At 40.2% G+C, this 26,052-nt stretch overlaps 1 protein-coding gene across 7 annotated transcripts in view; it reads right to left on the bottom strand.

Moving 5' to 3' along the window:
• Nucleotides 1-73: 73 nt before the first annotated feature.
• LOC107375994 (protein tyrosine phosphatase receptor type E) overlaps nt 74-26,052 on the bottom strand; it is a 38,364-nt gene continuing 12,385 nt past the window's right edge. Inside the window, exons 1-21 of one of the 7 annotated variants that reach the window (XM_054750332.2) lie at nt 14,029-14,417; nt 12,583-12,654; nt 11,529-11,625; nt 11,163-11,236; nt 10,602-10,738; nt 10,377-10,467; nt 10,181-10,257; nt 9,685-9,721; nt 9,495-9,592; nt 8,866-8,985; nt 7,933-8,096; nt 7,283-7,418; nt 6,963-7,112; nt 6,490-6,583; nt 6,144-6,220; nt 5,871-6,005; nt 5,611-5,736; nt 5,326-5,477; nt 2,744-2,879; nt 2,513-2,613; nt 74-2,434 (exon numbers count right to left, since the gene is read on the bottom strand). In XM_054750332.2, the coding sequence (XP_054606307.2) occupies nt 2,539-2,613; nt 2,744-2,879; nt 5,326-5,477; nt 5,611-5,736; nt 5,871-6,005; nt 6,144-6,220; nt 6,490-6,583; nt 6,963-7,112; nt 7,283-7,418; nt 7,933-8,096; nt 8,866-8,985; nt 9,495-9,592; nt 9,685-9,721; nt 10,181-10,257; nt 10,377-10,467; nt 10,602-10,738; nt 11,163-11,236; nt 11,529-11,625; nt 12,583-12,654; nt 14,029-14,251 (2,271 nt within the window). In that variant the 5' untranslated portion in view covers nt 14,252-14,417 and the 3' untranslated portion in view covers nt 74-2,434; nt 2,513-2,538. Of the gene's footprint in view, nt 2,614-2,743; nt 2,880-5,325; nt 5,478-5,610; nt 5,737-5,870; nt 6,006-6,143; nt 6,221-6,489; nt 6,584-6,962; nt 7,113-7,282; nt 7,419-7,932; nt 8,097-8,865; nt 8,986-9,494; nt 9,593-9,684; nt 9,722-10,180; nt 10,258-10,376; nt 10,468-10,601; nt 10,739-10,852; nt 10,956-11,162; nt 11,237-11,528; nt 11,931-12,582; nt 12,655-14,028; nt 14,418-26,052 lie in introns of those variants that run through there. The other 6 variants (XM_054750333.2, XM_054750331.2, XM_054750335.2 and 3 more) reach the window with 6 other exon arrangements.

Below are 26,052 nucleotides of genomic sequence, written 5' to 3'. Positions count from 1 at the left end.
ACAAAACATCTTCTGCGGTGCACTGAATGCATCTGCGTGGAGGTGATCAGAGAAAAGAAAGACAACATTTGGATGAAATCTGACGTTTATCTCCATTTATAATTTATTGGATTCTGCTTTTAGCAAAGAGATACAAAAAAGCAGAAACATCACTGAAACAAGATGCTTTTGCATTTATTACACTGGCTGTAAGGCTTTACTGTCGTGTTTGTTATTTCTTCAGCATAAGAAAAAACTGAAGTCTCGATGAATGGATAGAATAGATATTTATGTACAACGAATAAAGAAAATATAAACCAATCTTACAAATGAATTAGAGGCACAGACACAGCAGAAATAGCTCATGAATTATCTAGATAGATGCACAAACTTGGCAAAAATAAATGACTTTGTTTATGCAGCAATGATGAAGTTTAGATATGAACATATGATATCAGTGATTTTTAAATGACTGGAAAAATGTCTATTACATGCCCTCAGAAATTACTAAGTTTAATGCATATTAAATATAAAATAATTATAATTTCCATACAAACAAAACGTTCTAGTATTGTTTACAAGATTTTTAACAAAATGATCATTTACAAACCTATATCAAACTAAAGCCATTTTATACAAATACAAGTGTTGCATGAGCATTTAACTACGGATGACAATTGGGGCCACAGAAAATAAAATACAATAGAATTTAGACTTTTTTCCTCAGAATTCTGTCTTTCTGTCAAAATGTCAGAATTTTGAGATTAAATTCAGAATTCTAATTTTTTGTCTTCAGATTTTTTTCTTTAATCTCAAAATTCTGAGGACAAAAAGTGAGAATTCTGACAATTTTCTCAGGATTCTCACTTTTTTTTCAGAATTATTAGTCAGAAATCTGAGAAAATATGTCAGAATTATTAGATTAAAGCCAGATTTTTGAGATTAAACTCAGAATTCTGAGCACAAAAAGTAAGAATTTTGAGAAACAAAACGTGAGAATTTTGACATTTTTCTCAGAATTATTAAAGGTAAAAATTCTGACATTAAAGTCAGAAATTTGAGAAAAGATGTCAGAATTTTGAAATTAAAGTCAGAATTCTCACTTTTTGTCCTCAGAATTCTGACTTTAATCTCAAAATTCTGAGGACAAAAAGTGAGAATTCTGAGAAACAAAAGCGAGAATTCTGACATTTTTCTCAGAATTCTTTTTTTCTCAGAATTATTAGTCAGAATTCTGAAAAAAGAGATAAACGCCAGACTTTTGAGATTAAAGCGATCAATCTGAGAAAAAAAAGAATTCTGACATTTTTCTCAGAATTATTAAAGCAAAAATTCTGACATTCAAGTTAGAATTTTGAGAAAAAAAAAGTCAGAATTCTGTCAGAATTCTCAGAAAAGTCAGAATTTTGTGATTAAAGAGCAAGTCACCCCCAAATAAACTTTTTTTTTGCTGAAAAACTAAATAAATGAGTGTCTAATCGTGCTGCACACACGTGTCGTCAATAATTTGGCACTTCAGTGCATCTTAGTTAAAATTTAAATATTCTGCCTAAAACTGGCAGTGTTGTGCCGTTGTCAGGTAAAAACTCTGCACTGTATTCTAATTTAAATCTGCCACCGCTATTGGCTAAGAGGTATGCTATGATGTAAACTGGTACATTATGATGTCACAGTGCTGTTGTGAGCCTGTGTGAGTGTGCATTTGTTAGCAGCTCCACCCTCTCGGTCTGCCAGGCAACAGCATTTGTTGCATTTTTCAAACATGAAGTGGGAGTGGAGTTAGACTCTGGTAGGGGTAGACTTGCTCTTTAAAGTCAGAAATCTGAGAAAAAAACTCAGGATTCTCTTTCTTCTCATATATATTTTTTTCATTTCAGTGGCCCTAATCCTTTTCCGTATTTAACTGATAAAACACACATTAAACCAACATAAAAAAACATTTTCAAAATATCTGTAATATTTAGGCAAAGATAAAGTAAACATTTGGCCTATTATCACTAAATGTGCGTCACGTTGTGACAAGTTTTTCTTGATTAGAACCATGTCTAATCAATATGGCACTGATTAATGCAATATATAAGTGGGAATGTAGAAATAGTGATAAATAAAGTTGAATGCTGAGCTTGGCTGGGGTGACACATTAGAATTCATGAATGACATTATGTTTCTGCCTGTTCTAATGTGGGTTAAATGGCTGCTGCCAAGTCAGAAACCAATCCTCTAAGTAATATTGCCACAGGCAAAAAGGGAAAGTTACTGAGGTTGAATAAAACTGCAGCAGGCAGCAGCTGTTGAGTTAATCCCAGATAGAAGAGAAGTCAAACACAACATCCAACAGAAAAAATGTAGATCATAAATATTATTTACACATTAGAAAATAAATCATTTTACCCACAAGTTACAATTCTAGTTCCGGATACAGGCTCTCCTGTGTCACACATGTCACTTCTTAGTCCTGCAATAAAGTGCAAAATGTAAAAAGCTTTAGAAAACAACATCTAGGGAAAAAATTGCATAATTTCATTTGACTGACATGTGCAGAAAACACACTGGCAGGCGTTATTTAAAGTTGGCGTAGTCGGAGAAAATGTCAATAAAATCCTGGACCACTCTGTAGCAGAAGTCATATTGCTCCTGGAATTTAAAAAGAGCAAAAAGAGAACGGCATCATCATGCAGCGGGAACTATTCCAAGGAATACAACATGAACAGGATGACAGATTTTGCACTTAAAATTAGATTTTTTTCTTTTAGCTTGCTCTCACCATAGTTTGGACCATGTGTGGTCTCTGCATTCGTAAACTCTTGACTGTCTGAAAAACATCCAGGAGGCCTTCAGCTTTCACTCTCTCCAAAATGTTGCTGAGTGCAATAAAAGTGCCGGTCCGTCCCGCTCCAGCACTACGGACAATGAGAACAGAATAATTAGTGACCACATAAAAAATGCATGAGCTAAAAGTTATTTGTAAAGCTGAGAAATATCACAGAGCTGCACCTGTAGATGGTAACCACTAGAGGTGGGTACTGGCGACTCATTACGATATATATCACAATAAAAGGGCAGGTCATACGATATGTTGCAATGCAAAAGTCCACATTATATTTTCAATTTTTCTAACATAATTCTATTGGAAAACTATTGGTGGTTCTATGGGAGGAGCCACATGGGCACTGGCCTTTGCTGAAATTTGATTGGCCCCCTGAAATGCCCCTTTCCTGTCACTTATCTGTCCTCTGCGAGATTATCAGATTATAGGTGGGTCTAATTCCAATTACAAACAGTAGGGGTGACAATGAGCCAAATAGGAATGTGTTTTTTGTTGCACCCACAAACTTTAAACTGATACTATTTGTGTTTTTAAAAAAATAAATACAATACTGAACATTTCTCAAAGGCTGTATGTTTGTATTTTGTCTAAAAATGCATGCCAAATTACATTAAAGTACTTTAAAACAGGGGATTGTGTGTAAGGATGTTGGAGTAAAGCCTAATTTATTCTTCTCCATCAGTAGGTTTGCGCACACACACACACACACACACACACACACACACACACACACACACACACACACACACACACACACACACACACACACACACACACACACACACACACACACACACACACACGTATTGATGGAAACATTTTCTTTTTATACTTCTCAGTTGGCGTGTCGGTGTTGGGAAGTATTTCTCCGCCAGGACAACGTAGGGCGCAGGGCTTTTCTGGGGTATTCTGCCACCACTGCAGTTACGTCTCTAGTGTGTTTTTGTTGTGTTTACATATTTCAGACTTTATAACCACCTCCAAACCCACATTTCATGTAATTTACTGACAGGAATAAAACATTTTCTGCGTATCTTTGAACTCCTGCACTCCTTCTGCCAGACGATCCTCAACCTGCTCCGTGTCTGTCGCTAGATATATACAGTTCTCGTTTCATTCATTGGGAGGGGGGATATTGGTACTGTTGACAAAGTTAAGGAAGCAACATCCTGACCAATCACAGGCTTGCAGTCTCTGGACATTTAGAAACTTGAGCTCTACTCCATCCTTCCTTGCGAGCCTGTTGGAGAGCCCTTGCAACAACGGAGAAGCACAAACTAGGCTTAATATTTAGTCCGTCTATAAATATTGAGGCCACTTGATTGCTGCATAGTCAGAAAAATCCTAGATCTACCACTGAACCAGATGCTACCAAGACACATTGATATCACGAGATGTCATTGTTGTATTAGGATGGAGGCCTAAAAACCTGTTGCTGCATAGCAGAAATTAAGCAAGTATTTGCATGTATTCTCTATTTCTAAAAATTAAATCATAGCTTTTAAATATCAATTCACGATTGCAAAAAAATCGCAGTATTTCAGCGCATTGAAATTTGGTAACACTTTACAATAAGAGTCCTTTGATTAATGTTACTTCATATATTAAAAAGCATTGATAAACAATTAAATAAAGTATTAAAAACTACTTAATAATGCAAAACAACCTTTTGTCCTAACCTTAAGAACACGCAATAGTTAACAGTTTTGCTGATATTAACAGATATTTCCTTACATCCCTAATAACCACCAATATAATAAAGTCTTTCACTCCAAACTGCAGCTCACCTCTCAGCACATCTGCTTTTCATTTAACCTAAAAAGTTAGCACGAGTAAAGGTGACCTTTGTGTAATGGCTCTAGTAATTATCCTCACTTAAAGAGAGGCTAATCCAAATGCTAACACTAATCAGTTTGGAAGCTCTGTGTTTGACTGAGTCAATGTTTACAATGATGGTGGGATGGAGAGGAAGAAGGAGAGGGAGAAAGGGAGGGAAGCGAGCGGGAGAGCAACATGCGATTGGGTAGAGAAAGTGTAGGGAGACGTTAGGGATTGCAGCGGGTTAGCCCCATTCCCTCGAGACGGGGGAAAAAAGCTTTAAAAAGCCCTCCTAGACAAGTGGTGATGAAGGAATAGAAGCAAGTGATGACACCATTTCCTGTCGTTAGCTCATCTTATCAGATTAATCATAGTGGGAGTCAGAGGAGATTTCACTTTGAGAGGTTTTAATTGACTGTGAATCAGTGGATTGGATCAATCCCATCGGGGCATGCTGCTTTAGAATCACTTCACCTGAAGCTAGGTTCTGATCAAAGCTTTCACAGCTAAGTCTTTATAAGGGATCACATAAGTGGTTTAGGCGTAGAATGCTGGCTCTGCTGAGGAAACATACTTTTTATTGTAACAGGAAAGGAAAATGTAAGTATAAGTATAAATTACTTACAGACTGAGGTGATCGGGTAATAAATAATAGTTTTCATGTGATAAAGCTGCAGAAAAGTCAATGTGAAGGTGCTCACCTGCAGTGTACAACTATTGGACGGTTTCCAGACTGCTGCTGATGCCTCTGCACGGCGGCGATGATGTCAATCATCCCTCTTCCTTCCGCGGGTGTTCCGATCTCAGGCCATCCGTGGAAGTGGATGTGGCGAACGTGCTGTGACTGCTTTTCCTGAACAGATGAGCAAATCGAAGCGTTTTCACCAGGGGCATGGGGATTTATGAGTAAAAAAAAATCTGAAATGTGTCCAAAAAACAGGTATGATTTACGAAAAACCTATCCTGTGATTTTAAACTTGACGTACTAGTTTTTTGGTGAGAACCAGGTCTCTGCGAGTGAAGGGTTCACAGCGTGCATCTCCAGTCAGCTCCACTGTGTAATCTCCAAATGTCATACTGCCCTCTGATGGCCAGTACTGGAAACACTTTTCCTAATTGGAGGGTTGAAATGGAAAAATAAAATGGCAGAAATTAGGAAAATGATTTAAAAGTGAAGCAGATAAAAAATAAATTGGTTCATAAATGTGATGATTTGCACATCGGTTTAACTTGACAAGAGAAATACCTGCTCCCTCTCTTTGAGCTCGGTGAGCATAACGATTGAATGACACCTCCACTCCCACACCATCCTCCAGAAGTCCTCCACCGTGTGAGACAGAGGGCCCTGGGTCGCGATAAAATAGTCCTTCTGCCTGTAGCCCTGTAGGGCAGATCGTCCAGTAAACAATGTCGAAGAGTGCAGCAAACATTATATTTTGCATTGTTTGTGAAGACAACAATGAGCTTTATTTATACTTCTATGGGAAATCTATGGAGGAGGTCGTGTAGGAGAGCTCACATCAATAAAGGAGGCATTGATGTAGTCGGTGAACTCCAGTCCTCTTTTCACTGACAGTATTACTCGGTTGAAATCATCTGCAAAAGGGAGAAACGACAAGAAACTGTCCATATGAGGCTCCTAATACAATAAAAAGTTAGAAACGTCTTACAGCAAAAGGAATTCTAAGCAAACTCAAACGTGCAACGTCGTATTTCACCTGTCCTCATCGTTAAATACACAAGCAAACTTTAAACATCATTAAATAAAAAACAGGATTTCCAAATATGGTGTCAATAAAGTCCCACACGGTGTGGTGCTTTGATGTCAGTTATGATGTATTGTGGTGCAGATGAGTAGTCCTTACAGGGAATAATCTGAAGAACCCGGTTCTTTCTCATGTTGGCAGGAAGGTTCCCGGTCCTCATGTTCTCCTTCATTATGCGAACGTTGGTCAGCTTCTGGAGGGAGAAGACACAAGCGCGGTGGTACAGAAGTTTGTTTTAATCAGCAAAATGCAACTTTAAAAAAACACGTTAAAATCCAGAAGCAGCTGTCACAGACGAAATATTTCCTGTGAGGTCGGAAGAAGAAAAAGGCGTTGGAAGGACTCTGCAGCCAAATTGCGTGCAATTTTCCTCAAAGTTAAATCAAATTCCATGTGACAGATGGTGGTGTCTTATAAAGTTTCAGCTGATCCAAAGCATTGTTATTTATGTTTCTACTGCCAAAAGCGTCACCCTGGGCACACTTTCCATGATAAGACAGTGCAAGGCATGCCGTGATGGGGACGATTCATTCCTGCACGAAATGTTTAAGAGGGAGCTTCTTCCTTCGTACCCTGAATTCCTCCTCCAGGCCCAGCCTGTCGTGGGGGGCCCTGGTGTTGTGAAGCCTTTGCAGGTGGCCCTCCAGAGAGCACACATCTAGCTCTGTGTCTCCATACAGATAGTATTCCAGCAGAGCCTGGTAGATGAAGGAGTACTGCATCTGAGGAAGAACAGAAAAGGCACATCATCGAAGTAGATTTACTTTGCCAAACTATTTTCTTTCTGTTTTAATTTTTTCTGCCACCACCATCCAAGACCTGCTTGTTTACCAGAGCTGCGAGTTGAGCTGTCAGTTGAGTGCACAGCAGGTCAGGAAGGGTCAGGACTTACATCTGTCTGGATTAGTTGACAGCGCTGTTCTCGTATTCTGCTCACAAAGCCGAAGACATCCACTCGCTGGTCTGTGTGCATCATGTCGATCATGCTGTCAATGACAATGAACGTTCCGGTCCTCCCGACTCCGGCACTGTGGGAACACAAACAAGGGAGAATCTCCCATAGGTACACAGTTCCTGCTGGGGGCAACAGACACATACTGCAGAAAGCAAATCAAACATGTCATATTGTCTTAGTTTCTTAGTTGTTCAGTCACATTCTACCTTTGACAAAGTGGTCGATTGTGAGCGACAACAAGCTCATGTAGTGCCGAAACACACCCTAACAGATTTATAAGGGTCATTTTAGCAAACGGCACCGCTGGGAGCTCAGAGCCTGGAGCCCACAGCGGAGTGTTGGGCTTCAGTGGTGAGCGAGCCTCATTCAGAAACAACAACCCCTCTCCCCGAGCACCTGTTGTAGCAGTTGCTGTGGTCAGCTGCAGGTTTCTTTGCTGAACAAACGCATTACTGTGGAGGTTTGTTCTGAAGTTTAAAGCACCAAGTTCTCCCTCTTAAAACATTTCAGAGGTTAATTTACCCGATTAAGTGCAAATTTGTCTGAGTTCTCCCTCTTTTTGTTGTTTTTCTTGCTGCAGATTTTACCTGCAGTGCACAACGACAGGTCCGGCGTAGCAGGGATTGACAGCTTTGACCTTCTTGAGGAATTTCAGCATGCCGATGGGTGTGAACGGCACCCCGAAGTCTGGCCAGCTGGTGAAGTGGAGCTGAGTGACCAGGCGAGGAGCTCTGAGTCCATCGGCACCCTGCTGTGGAGCAAAAACACGCAATTCTCAGCTTAGATAAAACTGTGAGGAAACACAACCGTTAACCATTAAAACAAAACAGTTGATTGTATTTCTTTCATTAAAAACACTGGTTTGCGTTCGCGTCTCTCTCATGAGAGACTCTTTTGACTCTCCTGAACACTCGGTTGCATGTATTTTTATAGCTATGCGTAAAAGCACCCAGTCTGTCAGTTTTTACAGAGGAGCTACCGTGCAGTCATGTTTTTTTTCTCCTGTACTTGTCTGACTTCAGATGGCGAAGGAACAAAGTGAATTTTGAAATCTGAAAGCTTCGCAGCATACCAAGCTGACATCCAACTTGGCGATCAAAAAGGAAAAGAAAAACACACTTTGCGTGCATACATTTTCAGGGATCAAATAATGATAAACTCAGAACATTACCATGTTTACCGGGAATTTAAATACACCTGCATAATGAAAATGAATGCAGCGCCTATGATTTGCATTATTTAACCTAGTACTGTCTTTGCAGGCTTGCTCTTCTTTGCTCATCAAGTTTTGCAGAAGTTCGCTAAAATGTTCTCATTTTCCCACAAGTAAACAAATCTAGAACACAAATAAATTACCGGTTGAAGGCATTCTTTTTACAACCTTTTTCCCCCTTTTTCATCGTAAAACACAAAGAAAAAAAGATGTTTTTAAACTGAGAAACTCTTTTTAAACACGATTCACCTGCTCATAATGAGCGTTCATCCATAATTTATGAACTTAATATTTTGAACACACTTACATATTGAACGCAGAACTTTCTAACAGTGTAGTCCACCAGCACCGTGATGTCCTCCACCGCCACTCGGACATTCCCATACATCCAGCAGCCTTTTTCCGGCCAGTACTGGCAACATTTCTCCTGGTTTGGCCATCACAACAACAAGCAGTTATTTTTTTATTTTACTTTTCTGCAGCACACCATGCAACAGCTGACATCACCCAGATGCATGCTTCCACACATGCAAGGAGACATTTTTGCATTTCATGTGTGCATCTCACAATCCAATTTAAAAGGCAATCACAGAGACTTTGTGTGACTCTGACAGTCAATAAGGTCTTCACAGTGACGTTTCAACCCATTAACTAGATTCTCTAATTATCATGAAGCCTCTTAGGATCTTATCAACGATTATTCCATCATTGATCCCCACCGCTTCTATTCTGCCCCATCAAACTTGCTTTTGAGCACTCAATTATCCCTTTGAGGCAGGATTTAATGCAATGCTTAGTAAGCTGCCGGGGTTACATGTTGCATGGATTCTTGGTTAGGAGAGGGGTCAAATAAATTATGCTCATGACTTTGAGAACACCAAAGCTTTTCACCAACTGTGCGTTGCTTTGAAGCAAATCGGTAAAAGGATGAAATACCTCTTTCCTTTCTTTTAGATTCGTCAGCATAACTATAGTTGCTGTTTTCTGTTCCCAAATCATCCGCCAGAAGTCGGCTACCGTCTCAGGCTTTGGGCCTTAAACACAACAAAGAGGAGTGTTTTTAAAATCATGTCTTAAAAACGGTCAAACACTCAACTGGTTGCTTGTAATTGGATGGTTCTTTTACCTTGAGCTGCAATGAATTTGTTCTTCTCCTTATACCCCTGTGGAATAAATGAATTAAGTCCAAACAGGTCAGGAGAAGAATCCTCATCATTAAAGAGAAAGTCACCCCTTACCAGTCTTACTCCACTCCCACTTCCTGTTAGAAAAATGCAACAAATGCTGTTGCCTGGCAGACCGAGAGGGCGGAGTTGCTAACAAATCCACACACACACAGGCTCACGACAGCATTGTGACATCATCATGTACCAGCTAATGTCATAGTGTACCTATTAGCTAATAGCCATGGCAGATTGAAGTTATTTTGCAGCGCAGAGTTTTTTACCTGAAGACACTGACATTTTAGGCAGAATATAAAAATTTTAACTAAGATGAACTAAAGTACCAAACTACACATGTTTACAGCACAACCAGACCCTCATTTATATAGTTTATCAGCAAAAGGAAGTTGACTTGGGGGTGACTTGCTCTTTAGGATTTTAGTTGCTATCAACACTTACATCTATGTAGGAAGCATTTATGTAGTCTGAGCACAGGTGTCCATCAATATGACTCAGAACCACACGAGAGTGATCGTCTGAAACAAGAAAAACAGTAAAAAAGTTGTTTTCCTTCATATCTTAATATAAATCCAGCTCCCTCATGATGTAGTTACCAATAAACCAAACAGAGAAGATACGGTGCATCCCGACTCACATGGTAAAATGTTCGGGTATCTGTTTTTCTCTCTGTTGTGCTCTCTGCTCGCCTCCTCAAAGGACCCATGATGGTAGTAACATGGCAGAGACTACAAAGGAAGAATCCAATCCTCATGTGAGAAAAACGGTACAAAGCCTTCTAAAACATTTTATTGCCCTTTCTTTTTCCTTTTTGTTGTACGTTTGCAGGACAAACATCTTCGTCCACACCGGCTCCACTTACGTTGAACTCCTCTCTGAAGAGCTTGCCGTCGTCGGCGGAGCGTATGCGGTACTCCTCCTCCATCAAGTCTAGGGGGATTGGGAAGTACCTCTTGGATGGCGAGGGAGATCTTGGGAGGAGGACCACTGTTTGCTCTCCTGTGTTGAAAAGGGATATACGGTGGTCAGAGAGCAAACACCTCCCACTGGAGAACATTACAGACTCTCACAGCGCCCACAAAAACAAGCCTGATGACCATTAAGATCTCCTACCTCTGTGGCTACATGACAGACATGATTTCTGGAGTCATAAACTTGGTGCACAAAACTATCTCAGCTCAGAATCTGGCATTTCCGTGCATTTATTCTCCACTTGAAGACTAAGTTTATGTGGCTCCCTGTGTGTGCTGTGAAATCTGAGTCGTCCCCAGCCTTTGCAGCTCCAGATCACCTGCAGGCTTCTCTTGTTCATAAAGAGCTTCAATGTACAAGTCAAATAAATAAAAAAAAGGAAATAAAATGGAAAAATGCAGCGTTAGATTTTCATGCTCGTGTGGTTATTTTGAGTGCAGCACATGAGTACCTTGTTCCTCCAAGAAGCCATTCGGGATCTTTTTATCCACGGATGTAATAAGAGCCTTTTTGTGGTTTTTGAACCTACAATAATGACAAAATAATTCATTATACAGAAAAATACTTTTTCTTAGAGCAGGAATATAAAACACATTCCAAAACTAGCATTGACCATCTCAGAGAGGTGAAGCTGTTCCTCCTCATGCTGTCGAAAGCATGGCCCGATCTGACCCAGCTGCTTTTGTTTGCTGTCTTACTTAAAGTGCAGCTGTTTACCCATAAGTCCTTGCTCACCATCTGTTTGGAGAACCACCCCCCCACCCAGGCACATTCCCTCCCAGGGAGCGATTATGACACAGACAGCAGATTTCTTCACCTTAGACAGTAAACTGTCAGCAGGACCACGATGATCAGAAGGAGGGAGATGATCAGCGTGGAGGGCAGCACATGAGCACCCTGCTGGGTGGGGTTCTCTGCAACAAGACGCAGGAAATTAGGACTTTTATACTTCATATTTAATGTTTTCATTTATTTTCTTTGTTCAAAATCATTTGTACACAAGTTTTGTCATCTTACAATCAAAATATAAACTGTTGTTTTTAAAACTAAAAAGAAAGAGGCAAGTCTGAATGGTGAATCTCTAAAATCTACAAATGTTATAAAAGTTTTTTGAATTAGGTGCACGTAACTTCTTCTTGTTTTGCTTTTTTTAACTTTTGATTGTTCCGACATGCCAGTTTGCCTCTTCGCCTTTGGGGACAAACGTCGGCTGTGTCTCCTGTTGCAGAGACAAACAACTGATTTTAGAGGTCATCCGTGGATTTCCGTAACAGAATAAAGTCTGGTTGTTGTGCAGGGTTACGGTGCTGTGTTTTGTGTCTTGAAATGTAAATGAATAACTAAAGTAAGTGGATATTGATGGTGTTATAAGAAAACACTGTTGACTCGTGTAATCGTTAGGGGGAAAGTGAATCGTATTTAGACCTATTGGTTTTGTGGAATATTTTGATCTGTTTAAAAACATGTTTTAGAGAATTAAAAAAAAACTTCTTTCTAATTCCAGCAAAGTTATGTTGCCTTTCTACAACACTCTATTTTTTCCAGTTTAAGCCTAATTCCAGTTTTGTTTGGAAAGAGAAGAAGCCTACACATAATGAACACTTTTACACATTGTACTTGTTTAAGATTTCTTTAAAAGTGGTGTTTATTTAAAATAAAATAAAACATTAATCAATTTAATGAGTCAATTGCCTTCCTTGAGTCAAGAATATTTCAGTTTTACTGCATGTTGATAAAACTGTAAATAGCAATAGAAAGTAAATTAATCACATAGGTGTGAAATTAAACATTCTGCTATAACTGGTGAGTCAAACCAATGAAATAATAAAGAAAAACACAATTAGAGAAAACGACGAGGTCTGATGTTTTACCTGCCGTTTGGTTGTCATGAGAAGAAACGTTCGCCGTTGCAGTGATTCCAACCAGAAACACCAGCATTGTCACTGTGGATTGGAAACAAGAAAAGTCAGGACAAAATAAACCCATGTGTGTAATTCTACTTAGTGTCCACTAGACGGAGCCCCACTGATATGAAAGGGTCTCCCTGCAGCGTGCAGGGATGAGAGCAGTGCTTTGATGTGGCTGGAGAGTGATGTAAGTGAGTTCCTCTGCAGAGCGGCTGCTGCCCTTGTGGGAAATCTGGTTGTAGTCTCGTTCTGTCAGGCTGACATGAAAGTTCAGCATCAAATAACCTAAAAAGCAGACATCAGACCAGCGAGGAGGCTTTAACCCACAGGTGACAGTAACCGTATCCTCTGTGGACCCCGTGGAGCTGAACTTGAGCAGTGTTTGTTAGAAGTCGTCTCATTTTGCCGTGTTGCTCTTTGATGTTCTGCACTGTGTGACGTGGCAGAGCAAGCACAGGTGACTAGATGTGAACAGTGAAGGTTTTATTCATTCAAATGAACCCCAGTGGCCTTTTTGAGATATATGTGTGTGTGTGTGTGTGTGTGTATATATATAAACATAATTTAGTAATTTATTTCTGTAATTTAACACATGAAAGTTCCTTTTAATGATTTCCCAGAATCCACCACTGATCATTCTGAGGACTTCCCTAGCACTATGCAACAATCAAACAGAATCTGACATGTTATTTCTGTGTCTTTTCATCCCTAAAGCAGAACAGATCTCTGTGCTCACACCCATTTTCTCAGTTTCTCCCTGTCGTTTCTGTGAGACGATGAGAAATCAGTGAATAAATTGGGAAAATGTGGCAGATCTGCTGAAAAGATTTTGATTGAGTAAAAGAGAGATGTCCTAATTTATCCTCTGTTCTAAGTAGCCTCCTCGTTATAGAGGACAGATGACTCGATGGAATAATTCATTGTGTCAATTTACTTCTTGAAGAAATGGGTCATTTGGGGATCTAATTTGTGATGTTTAAGAGGATTTTACTAAATGCTTTTGCAGAGAATAGGACTCTAACGATGTTCTAAAAGACAAAAATTATGTTAAAACTCAGAACAACAAATGAGCAGCTTTTAGTTTTTCATTTTATACAGTTGTTTTCTGCAGAAATGCGCTCAACTAATGCTTCTGCAAGCCCGAAACACGCTCTCACATCTATTTATTATCCACAGGATCTCATCCAAAAGGCACTACTTTGTGCAAACACACAACAAACACCTCCTGTTTTGCACATCACATATTTTCACGCTAGGATGTACAGTATGTCCCACAGCCAAAGGCTATGTGTTGCATATGTGCCTCATTCTGTTGGAGGAATTAATTCTCCCCCCAGTGTTAACAAGCTCACAGTGCCAGCACCTGTTTCCTACAACCCTCCCCCTTCCTCCCCCAAACGGACAACTCACATCCACTCCAGTCCTCCAGTCCAGTGCACAGCTCCCTGCAGCAAGGCGTGCTACATGTATGGGTCACTGCACGAGCCACAGCATATCTGTCATTTCCTGGCAGCCACGGACATTTAGTCCGGACATGTGTAGAAATGTACCATGCACTCTGCATCTTCTGATGATATTGTCGAGTTAAAAATTGATAAAGCAAAAGTGCACAGCATCTTTTCTGCTGCTTCATCTTCTGTGGCTAAGGAGGGGAGAAAAGAGGAAGAGGAACATAGTTTGACGGGTTGATAAAAAGCTGAAATGTGTCTCATGACTCATTTGATGAGGAAGCAACAGTAGACATCTTCATGCAATCAGAGGCAGCACACCGTAGCGTGACTTCTTAAAAAAACATGCATATACTTCAAAAGATAGTTATTCTCATGAACATTGGTTTCTGACTAAAAGTTCTGTAATAATCTTGTTACCTTTGTTATCAGCAACAAAATAGAACTTCAGGGATTATTTCTCTCATAATAAAATAATTTTGGCAGATTACACAATGCAGTGAAAGTGTTTAATTTTTTTTATTAATATTAAAGTTTTCAGATCAGCAATTTAAAATTCAGTTTCAGACTAATGTGTCCTGAAAAACACAAAGAACACGTGTTTATCAAAGGGACATAGCTATCCATATCACCTTATTTGCAAAAGTAAATCATAAATTTAATTGATACTAGCAGCAAAAATTCTGTTACATGAGTGCACCTTTGCAGCAAGACAATCGAACAGCCACTAGCAAGCAGTGGCATTCGAGGTTGTCAGAAAAGAAAATTTTTGAACTAGGAGGCCAATTTCGGTATCGTAGTGCCATCATTTGGCAGCCAGCAGTCAAATGACAGATTGTCACAATCTCAAAACTGCAACAGTTCTGTCTTTTGTCAAAGTTTTTTTTGGCCCTCTGGGGCCCCTTGTTGACTGGGAGGGCACAAGCAATTGCCTACCCTGCCTGTCGGTCTGTACCATTCAGTCAGCTTCTGAAAAGCTCAATGAAGAAAGAAAAAGAACAAGTAGAAAGTCTTGGAGTGGCCCGTTCAAGGCCCTTGCTTGCAAACTGGCTTCAGTGGTTGTTGAACTAAAATCAAGGTGAACATCAGCGCACCTTACACTCTTTTAAGGGAGCTTAAGGAGGCTGCAAAATCACAGACTGATGGTGACCTGGCTTTGTTGCTACAGAACTTGTAGGTAATAATATTGTTTGTCTAACATTGTGAAAATGAAAACTTTCTGGCTTATTTAGAATCAGTTGGCTCGTGTTAGCGTTGGATCGTATTAGCATTAGCTCGTTGTTAGCGCTAGTTACAGCAGGCAGAGTAGTATATGACTGTTGCAATTCCACTTTCAACATGAATGAGATCCTTTATCAGGCAGGAAAACTCTTCTCTCTTACTGAATCGATACAGTTACGCAAAAATGAATGGGCCAAACTTCCTGCAGAGTGTCGTGAGAAACTCATTACCAGTTTTTACAGACGCATGACTGCAGTTGTTGTTAGGCCTAGGGATCTGTAACTTTTTCATATGTAGGATGGTTTGGGTAGCTTTTGTCACATTTCTGTTTAACATTGACTTTTTTGCTTTTCTGAATCATTTCAGAATGACAAAAAAGCAAAAACTGAAAAAATCTAAAACGAGAAAAACACTTTTTCAGCTGCGTTGTATGTGTCCTGAGTCATTGCATTAACTATAAATATGCTCTATCCTTACATGTGGTAGTATTCAAGGGCGCAGATAGGATTTTCAAACTGGGGGGGGTGGGGTGGGGGGGGACAAAGTCCAGTGCACCCTCCGCATACACACACACACGCATGCACGTACACATATACAAACAATTGCAAGAGCCTTAACTAGAGCTCAGTCAGTTTGTGTAATTTCATCCAATGGTTTACAAAACAACTAACACTTTAATATACGTGTTTGAAGCCACTGCACACTGGAACGCTGGCAACAAAGCTCTGCCTGATCAACTTTATCCAAGTCAGTCATTTGTTATTCTCCCAATCAATTACAAACCAAAACCTCATGCTTTATGCAAAACGTATCGTTATCAAAATTTCTGACCCTTATCGAGATAGTTTTTCCCATAAATTTGATAATAAACAATGAATAGATGTGTGTAGGTTAGCAACGTTTCTGTCCCTTTAAGAAGCTGTCCCAGTTGAGTCACCTAAAACTGTGACTCAATGTAATACGTGTCGCAGCCCCATCTAGTGGACAACTTTTGTTTCTGTGCATACCTGTAGTTATTGTCCATTTATCGTTATCGAGGTGAAATCCTCAGTATATCGTGATAATGATTTTAGGCCATATCACCCAGCCCTACAGTCTTTACAGAAAACATAAAAAGCCCAATGTAAAAAAAAAAAAAAAAACTGCAAATAAATTATAATAAAAAAACGATATTAGCAGTGGTTCCCAAACTTTTCAGCTTCTGACCAACAGATGTTCCTTCTTAATATTACGTTATTTAGAAATTTTCATTATATTTGGAAAGTTTTAATTTATCTATACATGTATAAAGCTCTTTTTAAATGTTATATTTTACGTTTATTGTTATGATTATGTGGCACACTTTGACTTTCATATCTAACGCATCGGCATCTGCCCCTTTTTATGGCTTATTTTTTACATTGTTGCTACGTCTGTCATGTTTGCAGTGTTTTTACCATCATTTCCACATCCATCATGTCCCAGAGAAGGTTAAACAAACATCAAACCCAACATTTGGAGCTTGTAAACTCCACACACCTCTCATGCTGCACCAGCTGTCTGATGCTGCAGCAGCGTCCATCTGTCCGGCTGGATGAGGGAATTTCTTCATCAGAGTCAATATTCTGCTTCCTAATCGGAGTGAGTCATTACCAGACAATGTGATCAGTCAACAAGGACCAGACCTGCCGGCAATTGTAAGTTTCATCCTTACAGTATTATTTCTTCCTTACAATAATATTTGCCCTCTTCATGCTGCGCGCATCTCCTCTTCTCCCCGACTGGGAGCCTCTCGGCGGGAGGCATTTTTCAAACTCAAAACTCCCAAACTTTGCTCACCTTGAAGGTTACACATCTCCACTATCTTCTGGTGTAAAGTAGTAACTTCATGAGGGATCATACATGTAGCTGTGACTTGTTAAAGTCAGCGATGACGCTTGTCATAATATTGCGACTTTGGTGCTTTTAACGAGTAAGTCCCAACACTGACAACAGTGTACTGAAACTATAACCAACATGCATAAACTGACAGATCGGTCCCGCCTACTTACACCGTGTCTTTTAAAAAAATGCAGTAATTGTTGCTTCATCCTGCGTCCTAGCAGCAACCACTTTGGTGCTTCTGGAGTCTGTGTTTGCTTACGTCATGCTGCATTCAGTGTAATTGGAAAAAAGGAGCTTCAAGCACTTAACCACCGATTTTGTTTTCTTTCTTGCCTTATAGGTGGAGGGGAAGGATCGGAGTCAACGTGAAATGGGGGGGGTGGGGGGAGCACAGATCCCCCTCGTCCCCCACCCCATCTGCGCACCTGGTGGTATTTCAGCTTTATATCCTCGAAAACTTGTTGGACCACAGGTAATGCATCATTTTATTCTCAGCCACTATTATTTTTATTCCTCCCAAATAAAATAGTTGCAGCTGCTTTAACCCCCACCACCTCCTAAAAGCTGCAGTGATAGGTCAAACCTCAGGTGGTCACGGATTATTTACCATTCATGCAGTTTGTGTGAGCAGTGACATGAGTCAAATGTAATTTGGTGACAGCGTATCAAATGTGTAGCAGCCCTGTGAGCCTGAGCTAAATGATTTACACCATAAATCTGTCAAAGCCGAACTGAACTGCACCAGACCGTCCTTCAGCAGCTTCATCGTCGACACTCACGTGGAGCTGGACACAATCATGAATCACAGAAACACCAACAGCAAAATAATAAAAAATGAGTTCTTCTGTCTGCAGACCTGAAGCCTGTTCACTTGTTTTTATTATGTCATGTCTGGTGAGTTTTAAAGAGACAATGTGTAGTTTTTACCATTAATTTCTGGAAATATCCATCAAAATGTTGTTGAAAATGAATGAAATGATGCCCAGTTGTTGAAAAATATTGGTGGCTTCATAACATATAACCAGAGGTGGAAAGTAACGAATTACATTTACTCACGTTACTGTAATTTAGTAGCTTTTTAGTATATTTATACTTTTTAAGTCATTTTTAAAAGCTCTTCTTTTACTTTTACTCAAGTAAGTTTTTAAAAAAGAATTGTAATTCGCTACATTTTAAATAATATCTGTTACTGAGCACAAACAAATTATAGGCTTAATAAATTAAAAATATTACGTGTAGCAGCGTCGGAACAGAAAGAGGCACCTGCATGAGCGCCGTGTCTAAACCGTGGGGGTGTGGGTGTACACTTCTGCTCCAAAACATCAGTTCAGTCCCTCTGATCCACTTGCTGTTTACCTCCTCTCTCCCTCCTCTCCTGTGGGTTGGAACCCGCACCTTTGCGCACCGGTGTGACGTCATCACAATTCCACTCGGTTCGGTAGCCAGACTCGGTTCCGTGTTTGAAATGTGTTTCCCTACCGCTCGGCACGGCAGCATCAAAATAACGTTTAGCACTCAAAACAAGCGGATTCTCAGCGCTCTGCTCATAAAACAAAAGACCTGCAGGCCTCTGTGAGTTAAAACATCCTGATATTGTTCAGGTGTAAAAATTGAGCTCCATCCCTTTGCTTGAACTCAGAAGTTGCTTCTTGATGCCACAGATATGTGATGATTTAGCTTGTTTTTTTATTTTACTCCAGAATAAGAGATTAAATTATTACTAAAGCAGTTCAGTGTAGTTAAATTAGTCATTCAAAAGATTCTAACATGCTGCAGTGTGTGTGTGTGTGTGTGTGTGTGTGTGTGTGTGTGTGTGTGTGTGTGTGTGTGTGTGTGTGTGTGTGTGTGTGTGTGTGTGTGTGTGTGTGTGTGTGTGTGTTACACATATAGAACTGCATGAGACAGCATGGTTTCATCAAACCCATGCATCCTATATCTTGGCTGAAGTAATGGCTCAGGAAAATAACTTATAAATAATGATGTCTCTGCAGTGTTTATGATCATGTTTTATCTTATATTGTACCTATCTTTGGTCTGGGAGGTGTAACTTATCATGATACAAGCCTTCTAAAACATGTTAAAGTGTTACAAGAGGAGATAAATGCATGAATTTAAAGTTCATGTTTGGAGACCAACCTTCACAGTTTGGAGGTTCACGCTGGTGAGGAGACACCATTAGTTCTAGTAACACCTGGGCTCCCAAGGCCTATTATGAAAGGATGGACGTTACGGGACCCTTGAGGATTCCAGTTGGATGATTGGAGGATTATTTAGGAGGATTGGAATGAACAAACTGATTTCAGTGGTGAAGGGTTAAATGAGAGAGTGAACCCACTACCAAGGATGAACTCTGCTAACTTTAAAAGTCAGAGAGGAGCTCTAGGATGGACACGGATAAAGGAACTGTAATGTAGAGGTAAAGTAGGGCAGGGCCATCGTTAGCAGCTGTCATACGGTCCATTTGAAATGTTTGAATTTCATTTAGCTTGTCATGTGACAGGTTAGAGCACAGTCTCATGTCAGAGTTTTTCATGAAAACATTGAGATACCTCACATACAGGGAGTGCAGAATTATTAGGCAAGTTGTATTTTTGAGGAATAATTGTATTATTGAACAACAACCATGTTCTCAATGAACCCAAAAAACTCATTAATATCAAAGCTGAATGTTTTTGGAAGTAGTTTTTAGTTTGTTTTTAGTTTTAGCTATTTTAGGGGGATATCTGTGTGTGCAGGTGACTATTACTGTGTATAATTATTAGGCAACTTAACAAAAAACAAATATATACCCATTTCAATTATTTATTTTTACCAGTGAAACCAATATATCATCTCCACATTCACAAATATACATTTCTGACATTCAAAAACAATACAAAAGCAAATCAGCAACCAATATAGCCACCTTTCTTTGCAAGGACACTCAAAAGCCTGCCATCCATGGATTCTGTCAGTGTTTTGATCTGTTCACCATCAACATTGCGTGCAGCAGCAACCACAGCCTCCCAGACACTGTTCAGAGAGGTGTACTGTTTTCCCTCCTTGTAAATCTCACATTTGATGATGGACCACAGGTTCTCAATGGGGTTCAGATCAGGTGAACAAGGAGGCCATGTCATTAGTTTTTCTTCTTTTAGACCCTTTCTTGCCAGCCACGCTGTGGAGTACTTGGACGCGTGTGACGGAGCATTGTCCTGCATGAAAATCATGTTTTTCTTGAAGGATGCAGACTTCTTCCTGTACCACTGCTTGAAGAAGGTGTCTTCCAGAAACTGGCAGTAGGACTGGGAGTTGAGCTTGACTCCATCCTCAACCCGAAAAGGCCCCACAAGCTCATCTTTGATGACACCAGCCCAAACCAGTACTCCACCTCCACCTTGCTGGCGTCTGAGTCGGACTGGAGCTCTCTGCCCTTTACCAATCCAGCCACGGGCCCATCCATCTGGCCCATCAAGACTCACTCTCATTTCATCAGTCCATAAAACCTTAGAAAAATCAGTCTTGAGATATTTCTTGGCCCACTCTTGACGTTTCAGCTTGTGTGTCTTGTTCAGTGGTGGTCGTCTTTCAGCCTTTCTTACCTTGGCCATGTCTCTGAGTATTGCACACCTTGTGCTTTTGGGCACTCCAGTGATGTTGCAGCTCTGAAATATGGCCAAACTGGTGGCAAGTGGCATCTTGGCAGCTGTACGCTTGACTTTTCTCAGTTCATGGGCAGTTATTTTGCGCCTTGGTTTGTCCACACGCTTCTTGCGACCCTGTTGACTATTTTGAATGAAACGCTTGATTGTTCGATGATCACGCTTCAGAAGCTTTGCAATTTTAAGACTGCTGCATCCCTCTGCAAGATATCTCACTATTTTTGACTTTTCTGAGCCTGTCAAGTCCTTCTTTTGACCCATTTTGCCAAAGGAAAGGAAGTAGCCTAATAATTTTGCACACCTGATATAGGTGTTGATGTCATTAGACCACACCCCTTCTCATTACAGAGATGTACATCACCTAATATGCTTAATTGGTAGTAGGCTTTCAAGCCTATACAGCTTGGAGTAAGACAACATGCATGAAGAGGATGATGTGGACAAAATACTCATTTGCCTAATAATTCTGCACTCCCTGATGGCATCTAAAAATCAACATTTTTTCTTTTTTCAAAATAAAGAATAATTTTAATCCCAATTGAAACGTACAAGCCTAGAAAAACCTCGTTCAATCAATGTGCACGCCTTGTTCTCACTGACTGGCTAGAAATCCCTCCATCAAACTGTGTGTGTGTGTGTGTGCGCACGTACACACACACGAGCGTGTTGTGAAATGGTGTTGTGATTTTGCACTGATGTAGCCATCTTTATGCCGTCAAAAATGTAACTAAGTAACTTTTACTTTGAGTACATTTTATTTATGATCTTTTTACTTGAGTAAAAATTTAGGCAAGTACTTTGACTTGTACTTGAGTAAAAAATTATCAAAGTATTGGTACTCGTAATTAAGTATGAAATTGTAGTAATCTTTCCACCTCTGCATATAACCATAATAATCAGCTCTAAACTACATGGGAGCAGGTCTAAGTCTTTGGGCGATGCCATATTAGATGTCATGCTTCTTTCTACGGGAGCCTGTGAGGACAAAATGAATTTTCTGATTCGTCACAAACGATTACAAAACTTTCATCAATCTTAAATTTTGTTGTTTTACACATTTATCTCATCACTTGTTGCCAGTGATGAAAGGGAGTCTGATGTGCTTTTTTATTTAGCTAAAGTTTGCATCCCAAGGGCTTTTCGACCCTAATGGGCATCTGTTGGTAAGGTCTTACTCCAACACAAAAATACTGCTCACTTGCACTGATTTAGGTATCTACTGCCCCCTATTGCCAGGAAAAAATAAACACTGTGACTTTAAGCATGGTTGTTAGGAATAAAGCCAGCATCACAGCTCAGGGTTGGCCTCTTGACCTCAGTTAAACAGCTCTCATCGAAAATTAATCATGAGCAGGAATTTCTGGGAGACTTAAGCTGAATATGTAAGAGCAGAAAAGGCGTCTAATTTCTCTGAATCATGTCATTAAAAAGTAAAGCATCTTGAATTCCAGTAAGAGACCGGCAGCTCAAACCGTAAGATCTCCAAACTACCTTTTAATTCTATGAGGCACGAAGGTCAATACTCTTAGACTCTGTACACATGCAGCCCAGTATCCCTCAAAATGAAGATATTTTTCTGTGGTTTGGCCTTTCTATTGAAAGTAAAGGCAAACGCCACCAACGAGGATTCTTTCAGACACTGGAGATATGCAAATTCTCTGTGGTCAGTCTTTGCTTGTGGACATAGACAACCGGGGTTTTGGCAATGTGACTGCCAGTGAGAAAGATGCTCTGATGTCAGATGAACCGTGTTGACACCCAGTTATTTAAAATAGGAATCACTGAAGAGCACAGGTAAAGGATGTTGTTAAGGATGTGGAATGATTTTTTTCCAGAAAAGACATAGACAATTTGGCGAACTACTGCCACCTACAGGCATGCCCAGGGCCGGCGTTAGGCCTGGCTACTTGGGCTGAAGCCCCGGATGTTTTATGAAAAACCCTGGATCTAAATCGCGGAAGTAACATGCAGTACCAAAGTCCAACAGAGAGGGAGCAGCTGGCAATAGTTTGTATACAGCCTGCCTGAGCCTCCACCACTGAAGAAGAAGCCCTTCAGCAGCCGGCTTCTTCTACACTCTGCCTGAAACGCATGAGTGAAGATGGACATAAGGACGTTTTTTAGACAAAAAGTACAGAACTCCAGCTTTGATGAGACTGGTGTTGACTCAGGTTTGTGAGTCTTATTTGAAAATGTTTGTTGTGCTGCTGGTTTGACTAAAGTTAGCTTAGCTTACTATCAGGTAAAGTTGATGGAGAAAGAAAGGGAATATTTACTATCATCTCACACTAAACACTAACAGGAACAATACTCTGCCCTGAAAATGCTTAACATGTAGCTTCAGATTAAAAATTATGTGGTATAATACAAATATATATGACTAGTGCGTGTCACGTGTGTGCGCGCACGTGTGTGTGTTAAGCCCCGGATCTTCTTCAGTCCTAAATCCGCCCCTGGGCATGCCTATGAATGAGCTTCATAATGCACTGGATTATTTCACTCAAAATGAGATGATGTGGGACAAAGTTTGATTAATTTTTTTCTAAATGGGTGGGGACAGACATTTGGTTTTACACAAACTCCGGTTACTTGTGAGCATTTGTCTCTTTCGCACAGAGTTGTTCTAGGACAGTGGTTCCCAAACTTATTTAGCCGTGCACCCCCTTCTATGTCCCGACCATGTCGACGCACCCCCCAGCCCCACATCAGGGCATGGCTATACATATATATATATATATATATATATATATATATATATATATATATATATATATATATATATATATATATATATATATGAATATATATATATATATATTCATATATATATATATATATATATATATATATATACATATATATATATATATACACATATATATATATATACATATATATATATATATACATATATATATATATATATATATATATATATATATATATATATATATATATATATATATGAATATATATATATATCAGACGTCACGCTAAACCAGGGGTCGGCAACCTGTTCCCATCAAAGAGCCATTATTACCCATTTCTCACAATAAAGAAAACACTGGGAGCCACAGCAGCCGCGGTGTTGTGGGCGGGGCCTACCCTCAGACAGCAGAGCGCTGCTTTAACCAATCACAACAGGTGACAGCAGCCAGTACCGGTCGCTCGTGTACGTCAAAGTTATCTTTCATAAGACGATAATCAATAAAACGATTTATATAAAATGGATCCAGAAGTTGTAGCCCGTCTCTGCCTACAATATTTTGATATTTTTCACCCTGTTGGTGGTTTTACTGAGCAGGTGCCACTTTTGTCATACGTTTCTTTTTAAAACATCTTTAGACTGTTCAGAATACAAATCCAGGCTCTGTCACGTTTGATTGTTGTAATTAAACTTTGTTGGTGGGGAAGGTCAGAAAAGGATCAGATCATTTTGTTTTTCCCTCATTTACAGTGACGGAGATAACGGCGCAGTGCGCCTGGCTCTGGTGTTAATCAAGTTTAATTATATCTATTTGCAACAATTTTCACAAGAAAACAGAACAGTTAAAAGCAGGGCTTGTGTTGTGTTGACCGGACAGTTCACGTATTTGACCGTTTATTTTGACGGAGAAAGAATAGAAAGAATTACCCCGACGCATGCAGACGAACTGACATTTTATTCGTCATGCACATCGCAGATGTAGCTAAATCACTCAAGAAAAGATCTCCATCTGAACATCTGAGCTGGACACTGCTCAGCGCAGCTTGCTGTCAGCGCGTACTACATAAGGTACACAGCGAGCTGAAGATGTGGAGAGGGGCTTGGAGGGCGTCGCAGAACCAGAGCGCATGCGGGAAGATTCCTCCGACTGAAGCGAGACTTGTCACTTAGAAAATGTTCCTGATTATGAAACTTTGGCTGAATAGTGCTTGTTCCTGTCTCCAATGTGGCATCGCATCCAGGAGCCGTCTGAGGAGAGTCCCAGAATCTCACATCCTCGTCAGCTCAGAATGCGCCTATATGATTACGCACAAGCGTGACGCGTCGACCCGGTCAAAGACCGGGTTGGACCTGTTCAGGTTTACGCAGACAATCTTTACATTTAGAATTAGCTTACAGATGTAAAATTAATGCAGTCAAATGTAAAGCTTTTTTTTTTAATATCCAGTCATTATTTTACAAGCACAGAGAGCCGCATCAGATGGATGGAAGAGCCGTATGCGGCTCCAGAGCCGCGGATTGCCGGCCCCCTGAGCTAGGGCATATGCGGAGGACACACACACACACACACACACACACACACACACACACACACACACATACACATACACATACACATACACATACACATACACACACACACACACACACACACACACACACACACACACACACACACACACACACACATAAGCAAAATATACTTGTTTTCAATTACATTTATTGGGCCCACTGACTTTTTCTTAGGCCCACCCACAAATGAGTGTCTGGCTACGCTAATGGTGACTTTTGACAGACTTCTCTGAGCTCCGCAGCCATCACACTTTTCACCTCCGGGGGTGCGCGCACCACACTTAGGGAATCCCTAGGAACTAAGTTCTTAGAACCATTCTGTTAGTTCCTATAACTACCTGTCCCAGGGGAACCTTTTGAGATTGCATTCACACAGCGCTCAGGGGACCTTTTAGAGGCGGATGTGACAAAACTGCTTGCGACAGTGACATGTTAATTAGGTGCCGGGAAAAAAATTGAGAAAAAACAACACCATCAAGCTAAGCTAATGTGGAGAGCTAGCAGTCAACTGTGCTCATTACCTGCTTGATGGGAATACTTTTGATGAGCGATCAAATCGCAAGTGTCACGTCGAGGCCGCTAGAGCACGCAAAAATAGCTGGGAAGTGGAGAACCCAGCTGCGAGTGATGCTCCGTTTCATGGCGGGAAAAAGGGAAACAGCGCCGCAGATAAACCAGAAAATGTGTACGTTAAACCTATTAAACACGCACTTATTGTATGCATTTGTATGTATATTTGTGTGATTATACATTTTAAATGGAATTCTAGTGTTTCCATTGAGCAGATTACATTAAGTGAATAATTCAAATTACATTTTAACTTGTGTTCTGTTTGCATTCTTGGAAGTTATTGCAACTCGTGGACAGGTGGAAAAGGGTTGTTTCATGTTTTACTGATGAGAATTTTCTTGCAAATTCATGCATTCTTGCCATGATCCAGTCCTGCTCTGTTGTTGTGCACATGTGCAACTCCACCTCTGGC

Source organism: Nothobranchius furzeri, chromosome 12 (assembly GCF_043380555.1).
Source record: "Nothobranchius furzeri strain GRZ-AD chromosome 12, NfurGRZ-RIMD1, whole genome shotgun sequence".
NCBI lineage: Eukaryota > Metazoa > Chordata > Actinopteri > Cyprinodontiformes > Nothobranchiidae > Nothobranchius > Nothobranchius furzeri.
Note: the sequence above shows the minus strand (reverse complement) of the source record. Positions and strands in the feature narration are given on the sequence as shown.